This window comes from Tursiops truncatus, chromosome 2, assembly GCF_011762595.2.
Source record: "Tursiops truncatus isolate mTurTru1 chromosome 2, mTurTru1.mat.Y, whole genome shotgun sequence".
Lineage (NCBI taxonomy): Eukaryota > Metazoa > Chordata > Mammalia > Artiodactyla > Delphinidae > Tursiops > Tursiops truncatus.
In genome coordinates this window covers 9,083,099-9,094,909 of record NC_047035.1, presented here as the reverse complement: position 1 = coordinate 9,094,909, position 11,811 = coordinate 9,083,099, and the positions used below count along the sequence as shown (strand labels likewise).

At 44.5% G+C, this 11,811-nt stretch overlaps 1 protein-coding gene across 1 annotated transcript; it reads left to right on the top strand.

The window, feature by feature from the left end:
* The first annotated feature begins 10,013 nt into the window (after positions 1–10,013).
* Positions 10,014–10,821, top strand: TUNAR (transmembrane neural differentiation associated intracellular calcium regulator). Its single transcript, XM_073799916.1, has one exon. The coding sequence runs from the start codon at positions 10,047–10,049 to the stop codon at positions 10,191–10,193; it is 147 nt and encodes a 48-aa protein (XP_073656017.1). The 5' UTR covers positions 10,014–10,046; the 3' UTR covers positions 10,194–10,821.
* Positions 10,822–11,811: the final 990 nt, after the last annotated feature.

The following is an 11,811-nucleotide window of genomic DNA, read 5'->3' as shown; positions in this document are numbered from 1 at the left end:
ATCACCAAGTGGCAGTTGAAGGAAGGTCTGTGACTTTTTTTTTTTTTTTTTTTTTGCGGTACGCGGGCCTCTCACCGTTGTGGCCTCTCCTGCTGCGGAGCACAGGCTCCGAACACACAGGCTCAGCGGCCACGGCTCACGGGCCCAGCTGCTCTGCAGCATGTGGGATCTTCCCGGACCAGGGCACGAACCCGCGTCCCCTGCATCGGCAGGCGGACTCCCAACCACTGCACCACCAGGGAAGCCCAGGTCTGTGACTCTTAATAAAAGGCTCTGAGAAATTGGTGTAGAGAAGGAGACCCTACAAGTGAGTCGAGGGGACAGAGGGTGCCGGGACCCAGCGTGGGTCCCTAGGACTGCATCTCTCAGCCATGTTCTCCTCTGGCAAGGTCACTGGTCTGGTAGACCTAGAAGTCCTAGCTGGACTTCATGCATCTTATAGAAAAGATGGAGAAATATGGGCAGGAGGAGAAGGCAAACAGCTGGTGAGGCTATGAATCAATTAGCACTAACCTGGAAACCTGGTCGAAAACTGGGAAGTGAGTCATCTAGGCAACAGCACGGAGGGTGTGCACATCCAGTTTTCGGATGGTCTGAAGCTGGCGGAGAATGACTGGTTGGGGAGAAGAGGTCATCTAGGAGCCAAGGTGCTGAAATGTCATGCAGTCCAAACACTCCGTCCTGTCTTGGGTTCAAAACACTCACTTCCCTCCAACCGGAAGTGAGGTCCACGTGGCTTTGCAGCATCACGACTCCACAGCACGGTGCGGTGGCCCCAAAGCCGGTGTGGTTCTGGGCGGCATTAATGGGTGTGCTGCGTCAGAAAGAGGAAGGAGATAGCTCTGGCCCATCTGGGCTGGGAACACCTTTCCTGGAGTAATGCTTTTCTTGTAAACGCTGTGATTTTAAGATGTGCCTTTCCAAGAGAAGGATCATGATTAAACAAGTGGGGGACGGGGGGGTGCTTAGCTGGAGAAAAGGGGGCTCGTTGGGGCATGAGCACGAGCCTTTATCACCATCATCATCATCATTTGACCATAGTAGTTCCCAGTCCTGGAGCTAGGCAGTTCACGACCGTTCTATTTAATCCTACAAGCTAAGTATTACCTCCCCTTTACAGATAAGGAAACTGAGTCAGAGAGGTGAAGCAGCTTGCCCAAGTCACCCAGCTGGTAAACCACGGAGCCGAGATTGGATGTCAGATGTATTTGAGGCCAGAGTTATCATTTCTTCCCACTGCATATCAGCTTTTCAAAACCTGAGGTGTTGCCTTGCAAAAGATGACAAGGACTTATTTTTGCTGTTTCCTAGTGATGGAAGTAGTTTCACGGGGTGGGAGCTACAGCGAGAATATTTTATTCTAAAGCAAAGAAGAACTTTCCTGACTGAGCTGTCAGCAGGTAGAATAAGCTGTCCTGACAGGTGGTAAATTCCAGAGTGACAAGAGGGATTCAAGTCGAGGCCCAGTGAACACTTAGTGGAGTTCTTCTAGGGGGAATTCAAAGGTCAAATGAGGAAGCAAACAAAATAAACTTGAATGTCACTTCTGTACGAGTGAAGGGTCTTTGTTTGTAAACAGCAGGTGTTGGTAAGAAACGGGTTCTGCCTTAAGCAAAAACACACTATTTTTGCAGGGATTTGAGGTAATTCATGGGATGGAAGGAAATGGTGAACCCAGCTTTAAAAAATGAACTTATCTACAAAACAGAAATAGAGTTACAGATGGAGAAAATAAACTTATGGATACTGGGGGGAAAAGGAGGGGAGGGATAAATTGGGAGATTGGGATTGACATATACAGTAAGTCCCCTTCATACGAACCTTCAAGTTGCGAACTTTCAAAGATGCGAATGTGCGTCCATGTGTCCAATACGTGAGTTAGTTCGTGTGTCTGGCGTACATTGTCACATGTGTGCATCCTCTACACGTGGTTGTGCTTTTGTGTCCTTCACTGTACAGGACTATAGAGAGTACAGTAGTACAGTATCTTTATTTCAAGCCCAGGATGTCTGGAAGCAAGTATAAAAGCAGTGGTGATGTAGCTGATACTACTGTACTTTTCAAGGTACTGTACTGTAAGAATGTTTTCTTTTTTTGTGTGTTTGTTATGTATTATTTGTGTGAGAAGTATTATAAACCTATTACAGTACAGTACTGTATAGCTGATTGTGTTAGTTGGGTACCTAGGCTAACTTTGTTGGACTTACGAACAAATTGGACTTAACAAACGCGCTCTCGGAACGAAACTCGTTCGTTTGTAGGAGACTTACTATACACACTACTATATGTAAAATAACTAATAAGGACCTTCTGTATAGCACAGGGAACTCTACTCAATACTCTGTAATGCCCTATATGGGAATAGAATCTTAAAAAGAGTGGATATATGTATATGTATAACTGATTCACTTTGCTGTACAGCAGAAACTGACACAGCACTGTAAATCAACTCTACTCCAGTAAAAATTAAAAAAAAAAAAAAAAAGGTCAGAAGTCAGACTGGCTCCAGGCCCCCAGGAGGCAGCAGCTACTAGAATCTCATTCGGTGCCGTGGCCGCGATGATCAGCATCTAGGGTTGCCCCACCTTCTATCATCCCACCAAAGATTGAGTTCCAGAAAGAGCCTCACATGGGCTTAGCCTGGTTCCAGGCCCATGTCCTTGGTTCCTTGATTGACAGCGTTCACTGAGAGGTTAACTTTCCAGAGGGAAAGTGACACACTGATGCTGAAGGAAGGGCACGAGCGCTGGGCATGTGCACTGCACAGCGACCTGGGTCCCTGGCAGCCCTGAGCCGCTGTGTCTCCAGGAACCGCACTGAGGCCTGACTTCTGTTCAGGGCTCTCCCTGCTGGCCCTGCAGCCTCTACACCCAGGCCATACCCAGCACCCTAGACTCATGGAGCTGATTGTCCAAGACATACTAAATAGGCCAACTACTAAAAGCTCTCAAGTGTGTTTATCAGAAGCAGCCCAGCAGAGGACCAGTTTGCTGAGAGCCATGTCCAAAACCGAGTTGTCCATCGCTCCCTAGGGATGCTCTGTCTTTGCAGAGAGAGTGGCCCCCTTCCTGGCTACAGAGTACAGGGTTCCTCCTGGCACCTAGCATGACACTCAGTACCCCTAGTCTTTAGAACCCTGTGGATCTGTTTTTTAAAGTCATCTTAATAAATTATAAATTTGTTTTTATTATAAGCATTGTTTTATTAGTGAGTATTCAGTTGAAATAATTATTTATTCATTAATTGATGTATTAATTATTGGATAGATAACAAAAGCCTATTTAGAAAATATAAGGTATAAAGAACTATCACCCATGTACCCACCACCCCACTTAAGAAATATTGCCAGTACTTCAAGGGTTCCTGGAGCGCCCTGCCCTGATCCCATCCACTTCCCCTCTGCACTTAGTAGTAATTGCTCCCCTGGCTTTTGGGTTTATTATTCTCTCGCTTTTCTTTGTAATTTTATCACACTTATACCTCTAAATGACACACTGTTAGGTTTTCCCCGTTTCTGAACTTCATACAAATGGAAACATCCCTTATGTAGTCTTTGGCGACACGTGTTTTTCATGCAACACTGTATTCGTGATTCATTCTTGCAGGCTGCAGCATTTCATTCCTTTTCGCGCCATGTAGAATTCCGGTGTATGGATATACGACAGGCCACCATGGATGGACATTTTTGTGGTTTCCAGCATGTCGCTAACACTGACATTGCTGTCGGTCAACATGCTTGGCTGCATGCCCTGGGACAGCGGTGCAGGTGTATCCAGGTGTGTGCCCGCAGGTGGGATGGCGGTCACCAGGGTCTGAGTATGTTCATCTTTATAAGATGGTAGCATCCTGTTTTCCAGAGTGACAGAGACCAAGTTGTACTCCTGCAGCTGGTGTGTAAGAGTCCCTTTTGCTTTACAGCCTCGTGAGTATTGAGTGGTGATCTTGAAGTTTTTAGCTCTTGTCGATCTGTTGGCTGTTGGATGGTAACTCATTGTGTTTTAGTTTGCATTTCTCTGCTTACTGAAGTTTAACTTCTTTGTGGTTATTTATTCTTTTGAGAAGTGCCTGGACATGGTTTTTGCCCAGTTTTCTGCTGGAAGTGTATCATTTTCTTGCTGACTTGACACTAACAAGATATGTATGATATATATAGTGTATATAGCATACATATGATAGACACATAGTACATACCCACACACGCGTGCGCACACACACACACACGTATATTCCAGATTGTTGCTTAACTCTATTTTTATGACATTTTTTGATAAACAGAGGTATTAAATTTAATGTCCCTGAATTCATTAATATTTTCCTTTATCGTTTGAGATCTTATGTCTTTTTTCCCCTCTTTTATTACCATCATTTATTTAACCAATCCTTGTTGTGCATTATGTTTCTTTTTCTTTCAGTTTATTGTACAAATCAGTATGGCAAATATGCATGTGCAGAGATCTTTTTTTTTTTACGTCTTTATTGGAGCATAATTGCTTTACAATGGTGTGTTCGTTTCTGCTTTACAACAAAGTGGATCAGCTATACATATACCCTGCTGGAATAATTGAGTATATGGAAAAATAAACAAAATCAAACCAGTATTTCACCAATTCCAGTTGGATTATAGACAGCCGTGAAAAGGAAAACTTAAGGACTTTTGTAAGACGACTCTTACAGGCTCCGCATGGGGAGCTTTTATGTCTTGTTAAGGTATCCTTCTCTACACCAAGGTCATAAAGATGTTCATTATATTGTCTTATAAAAGTTCTTAAGTTTTCCTTTTCATGGTTGTGTATAATCCAACTGGAATTGGTGAAATACTGGTTTGATTTTATTTATTTTTCCATATGGATACTCAATTATTCCAGCACTGTGTGTCCAAAGGCCCATTTTCCCCCAGTGATGAGCCGTGTCCAAGTGTGTGTGGCCCCATTTCCGTTCTTCTGGCGTATTTGTCTAAAGCTTAACTACTAAAGCTGTATAGTAATTTGTGATGTCTTATAAGGCAAGTTCCCCTACCTTACTCTTTTTTAGTAAATAATTTGGCTGTCATTATCTCTTTGCACTTTGATATACACTTTAGAATCAGCCTGCCAAGGGGCACCAAAGACCCTGTAGAAATTTTGACTGCAGTAAATCTATAGGAATCACCTTGGGAAGAACTCGTGTTTTCTGGATATTGAATCTCACACTCCTTGAAGATGTATAGCTACCTTTTCATGTAGATGTACCTTTATGTCTGTTTGTAAACTACTCTTAATTTTCTTTATAAACATTTTACACATTGTTATTAGATTTATTCCTAGATAATTTATATTTCAGCTGTTATTGCAGATGCTGTCTTTTTAAAATAAACATCTTTATTGAGATATAATCCACAAACCACAAAATTCACCTTTTCAAAGTGTACAGTTCAGTGGTTTTAGTATATTCACAGAGTTGGGCAACCATCACCAAAATCTTAAGTTTAGAACATTTTTATCACCCCCAAGAGAAACACCTTTCCCGTTAGCAGTTAATTCCCACTACCCCCTCCCTGCATATCCTGGCAGGAAGGAGTGAGTGAGGGAATGGATGGATTTATACCTGTGGAGCAGGCCTCATGTCAGATATTGCCCGGCCCCAGTCTTTGCTTTCTGTTTTATTTTGGTTTTATTTTCCCCTCCCATCTCTATTACTGGTCTGGTTTCCAAGCTAATCTCCAGCCTCTTTCATTCTCCTCCTCTCCCTGGCTAGATAACATTTCCCAAAGAAAGCAATGTTCCAACCACTTCTTTGCTAGGAAGCCCCCTGTAGCTCCCTTGGGAATCTATCTGCACTCCCAACACGGTTTCTCTGGGGAAATTCAGGGTGATAACTCAAGCACCTTGGAAGCAAACTCTGGGGATGCAACTCTTTTGTGAGTCGGAGAGGACCTCTTCTGGGCTCTTGGTTTGCTGCAGAGACCTCAGAAAGTAAACACAGTCGACCTCATTATTCTCTTCCACTTCCTCCTAAGTCAGAGCTATTTCGGGTTAACTCAGGGAAGAGGCTAAATTCAGCCTTGAGACCAAGCAGCCTCCATGACCGGCACTTTGTTTTGCTTGAGTGACTGCAATGACGGGTCTTCGGTTTTAAGGGCAGCACTCATTGTGTCTCTTGAGACCGACCTTGGTGATCTTTTCCCTGCCCTGCAAAGATGGGGTCGGGGGGGATGCCAGATTCCTCTTCAGTACCCCCTCATTCATTCAGCATGCTTTACCCAAATGCCTGGTCCCTGCCAAGCCCTGTGCTTAGAGGTGGAGATCCAAAAGCTTGCTCTCTCAGGGCCTGAAGTCTAGCTAAGGAAACTACAAGAAACAAGAGACCCATGAGACAGATAACTGGCGCTTGGGTAGATGTCTGCCCAGGGCAGAGGGGGGAGTGGATGTACCTATGCCTTCCTGTGACTCCATGCAAAGGCTAGGCCATGGAGTCACCAAAATAAAAGAAGGGACCAATCTAGCACTCACAAGCAAGCAGGCAGATACAAGCACTTTCACATGCATACCCTATATCCCAGCAGTTCTTCTCTTGGATGTATGCAGCCAATAGGAAATTGCACACACATAAATTTTACATCGAAAGGAAGCCTTGCAAACAAATATTGAACTCTAGTTAATACATGCATGCTGCAGTATCTTAGGGGAAGTGTAATTATATTTGAAATCTACCTTGAAATATACCCCCCAAAAGATGGACGAGTAGATGCATGGATAAGTATCTGATTAAGCAAGTATAGTAACATGCTAGTGGTGAAATTGAGTTGTTGAGTGTATGGGTGCTCACTATAAATTCTTTTTAGACTTTGCTGTATGTTGAAAATTTTCATTTAAAACATTGGGGAAAATGCATACATGTGTTTGCCAACAGAAATGTACAAGAACGTTCATAGCAGCATAATGGCTTCAAACTGAAAACAACGCAATGCCCATCAGCAGTAAAATAAATGCAGAAACATGTGAGTCTGTTTATATAATGGGATACTGTTCACACTGAGAATGAGCCACAGCTACACACAACATGGGTGAATCTGACAAACATAACCTTGGGGGGAAAAAGAGTCAAAAGAGGACGTGCTGTGTGGTTCTATTTCTATAAAATTCATAAACAGGCAAAACCAGCCTAGGATGTTAGAAGTCAGGATGATGGCTTTGAGAAGAAGGAAGAAAGAGATTGTGAGTGGAATAGGGGGCCATAGGGCCTCCTGGGGTACTGGAAGGTTCTGTTTCTTGATATTGGTGACAGCTAACAGACATGAACACTTATCAGGCTGTACACTTAAAGTCTGTGCACTTTTCTTTATGTGTATTATACATCATTAAAAACTGTACTAGGGAGAAAAAGAGAGAAAGCCAAACAGTTCCAGTTAGAAGGTTTGCCTAGCCAAAGCTTTTTTTTTTTTTTTTAAAGCAATTTTAATTAGAAATTACATCCTACATACAGGAGTTATTCCAAGAAGTTTCATTTCATTGTCTAGGACAGAGTGGACAGCTCTGAAAAGATGAAGTCAGCTCCAATCACTTCAGGGGGGTAGGAACCCCCTCTGAGCCTACCAAGTAAACCAAAGTTGTGAAGGAAGTGAAACTTCCCATTAAGATGTTCATTTGTTCATTCATTCATTCCTGTTGCATTAATTCCCCTAGTCTTCACTGACTGTCTGTCTCTCTCCTCCACACAGACATCTATGCACATACGCTGTGTTCCAAATCCAAACTTGATCCACAAGGCATGACCTGGCCCTTTCAGGGGTTCCCGTACCCAGAGGAAGAGACATGCAGACATTTCACCTTGCAACCATACTCCTCACCTTCCCGGACTCCTTTTTGTGATTCTTCTCACATATTTGTCCTGAGATATCCTCTGAGTCCTGAATTGATTACTCAGGGTTCTCCAGAGAAACAGAACCAATAAGAGATAGATAGATACACAGATAAGAGATAGATAGATACATAGATACATAGCAGAAAGATGATAGATAGATATATAGATAGATAATAGGTAGGTAGGTAGATAGATAACAGATAGAAGGATGATAGATGGATATATAGATAGTTGATAGATAGGTAGATAATGATGATTGATAGATAGATAGATAGATGGGGGTTTATTATAAGAAATTGGTTTATGTCATTATGGAGGCCAGCAAGTCTCAGGATCTGCAGGGTGAGTCAGCAACCAGGAGACTCAGGAGAGCTGATGGTTTCATTTCAGTCTGAAGGCCTGCAGGCTCAAGACCTGGGAAGCACCTAGGTTTCAGTTTGGATTCGAAAGCAGGAAAAACCTGATGTCCCACCTCAAAGGAAGTCAGGCAGGAGGAGTTCCCTCTTACTCAGCCCTCTTCTGCTATTCAGGCCTTCAACTGATGAGATGAGGCCCACCCACACTGGGGAGGGCAATCTGCTTTACTCAGTCTACCAATTCAAATGTTCATCTCATCCAGAAACACCCTCACAGACACACCCAGAATCATGTTTGGCAAATGTCTTGGCACCCCAGTCAGGTTGACATATAAAATTAACTGTCACAACTCTAGAGCATGAATAGCCTTCCAGCTCTAAAGACACAGCTCTCTATTGGAAGAGATGCAGCCAGGGGCCCTGGCCTGGTCTGTGTCACTTCCCATCAAACAGACAAGCTGTCGATACCTCACATACATAGTTCATTTCTTACATATTGTTTGGATTAGTAATCAGTGGAAAAGAAGGCTTCAGCTGCCCACTAGGCCCCCTGGATGGCCACATTTATCATTTTAAAGAATAAAAAGAAAAGATTTTAGTTATTGCAAAATACATCATACATTCCGGAGAATCTCTGAAACAGTTGAAAGGATAAGGATAAAAATGAACTCCCGTGTACCCCCCCATCCAGCCTAAAAAATGGAAAATGACCCGTATTTTGAAGGCCAATGGCTTTCCACTCTGTCCTCACCTATACGAAGCCACTCTACTGAATTTTGTGTTAATCATTCTCTTGCTTTTTAAAAAACATCAAAGTATATGTCTCTAAGTATATAGGTTTGGTTTGGCCTGTTTTGAGCCTTTATGAATTGACATATGCTGTGTGTATTCTGTGCAGCATGCTTTCTCACACTACCTGAAGTGTTGGGGCCTCATCCACGCCATCACGTGTAGCCTCAGTGCATATAATATTCTTTTTGGTGGACATGTCCATTGTAGGGGCCACGTTTTGGTCTCTTCAACTCTTGGTGCCTGTTTGGGTAACTTCCAGTCCTCTTCTGTCACGGATGAAGCTCACAGAAGTGTTCCTGTCCCCGTCTCCAGGTGCACAGGTGCAGGGATTTCTCTAGGGTGGACATGTAGGAGATCAGGTGCTCAGCCCAGTTGTAGAATATATGTCTCTTCGCTTCTCTAGGTAATGCCAAGGAACTTTCCAGAATGGTTATACCAATTTATGCTCCTGCTGGAGGTGATGCAGGTTCCTTATGATGTTCTCCCCACCTCCTTTCCATCCAGTCCGGTCTCAGTTAACCACCTTCCCTAGGTGCAGTCACCCCTGCTCACAGGGCAGCCGGCACTTAGAACACAGTGTGGCTGTGATGCCCTCCTACACACTTCGTGCATATGCCGGACAGCACTCCTCTAGGGTGGGATCCAATATGTGAACGTGTGTCAAATTGCCGTCGCTGTGGGAGAGCCCACATGTTTCAGTCAGACTACTGTGCAGCTGTCTGCTTCAAGGAAAAGGGCTAAATCAAAACCTCAGTGGAGTAGGTGGCGCCCAGGCTGGACTCCAGGGCTGATCTCTTTATGCCAGTGTCAGGACATTCATCCTTGAAATGGATCAGTCGTGCTCTGCCATTTCTCCACGGCCAAGAGCAATGGGTCCCAAGATTGGTTCCATGGAAGATTTTTCACCCCCACCTGAGATCTAGTCCCCAGACAGGAAATCACTGCCCTGCCCAATCTGCCTGGCTATGGCGAGGATGCTTATAAACCGTCATCTTTTGTGCTGCCTCTTTCCAATTACAGGTTAGCCTGGGGAGGAAGATAAAGACGTTGGCAACCAAGATGGTAATCACGAGTGGAAATGATGAAGACAGAGGAGGCCAGGAGAAAGAGAGCAAAGAAGAGAGTGTCTTGGCGATGCTGGGAATTCTCGGGACCATTCTGAACCTCGTCGTCATCATATTTGTGTACATATACACCACTCTGTGAAAGGCCCAGAGGGTGCGCAGGCCTTGGGATGGCCAAAAGAGTCCTGTGTGTCGGCAGATCAGTGACAGGACACTGCGCAAACAAGCGGCTCTGACCTACACACACCGTTCAATCAGATGTACCTTCGAACTTGATAAAGGGTCACCAGAAGAAACCGATCCTGCTGCGAGGATCAGACACTGAAGCACAATGAATCCAGCAAAACTCATTCACACAGCAAGGAACTCAGCGTCGCCGGCAGGGGACCCGAAAGGACGCTTGGGAGACTCGCCTTTGACGTCGTCTGGGAGCGGATGGGTGCAGTGGTTCATTATCCCAGGTCGCTGACGGATGTCACATGTTCAAAAAGAGGAACAGGGAGGACGCAGCTCACAGTGGACGCAGCTCATGGTGTGTCTCCCAGGACACGCAGTTCCTCCTAACTCGATGAGCTGTTTGGTACAAAAAACCACAGGGACCATCCTTTGGCAAGCATCCCATTCATCAAAAGTGTCTATTTGATACTGGGAAGATAACTTATTTTTCTTTTTTCATTGGCTTGACGTGTGTATCTGTTCATATCGAGGTTTATAAATATATATTTTTAATAAACGTGCTCTATTTTTTAGCATGAACCAAATATTTGGGGAGGCGCTCCTGGATCCATAGAGCTTTCTTTGGTTCTACCTGCTTGAACCCCTAGACTGCAGACGTTCTGTTGTGTAATCACGCTAGTCCTCATTCTGTCATCTTGTATTGTTTACCTTCTCTCTCCCTCTAGCTCGTCTCAGTCTGGAGGACGTGTTTCCGTAATACCAGCCGTGATCTTGGTTGGCGCATGTTTTAAGATTGTCTGTTGAGCGGCTTTTTATTGTTGTATCGGAGATATAAAACGATCGTGGGCATGTGGACCTTGGATGTACCGTATCCTTACTGAGAATTATGCATGAACAAGGGCTGAGTGATAGATCAGCTTTAAACAATGTTTTACAAGGACTACCATGGAGGAAGAGCGCGGCTACATCTGCAGATCGACTGTAGGATGGAGTATCCAGCTTCTTATTGGCAGCATTCTTGTGACCATTTGTTGAGCACATTTGATTTTAATGGCCACATACTATGAAAGATGGGAAGGACAAGGGGGAAAGCTGAGCTTTAGGTGCATCATTCCTTCCTTCATGAGCCGCCTGGGATCCTTTTCAGAGTAGGTGGGGTGTAAAGGGCACATGGACTCCCCACTGTAGGAGCTCACCTGGGTGTTTCAGGCTGTGAGGACACCCCTGAGACAGGTGACTTTTACAAGGGCACTAGAAGGGGATGCAATGATCACCCTAGAAGATTGCTGCATTTCTTAAAGTTCCTGGTTTATACCCACATGAAGCTACTTCCTCCCTGGCAGGAACAGTTGAATCAATGTGAATTTGCCCTGTTCTGCTCCCTGAAATGGGCCTTTCACGGGCTGCAGCGTCACGACCTTAAAAAAGGAGTGTTAGAATTCCTTCTGCTAGTGTCAGCCTTGCCCGTGGGCAAAAGAAGCAGCAGTCTGCCTAGTTGGATTCGAATGATGCCCAGGAGATCTCCACCGCCAGGTCTCTCCATCCCTCTGTTGTGGTGTCTGAAATTCTACTGTTAGAGAGTC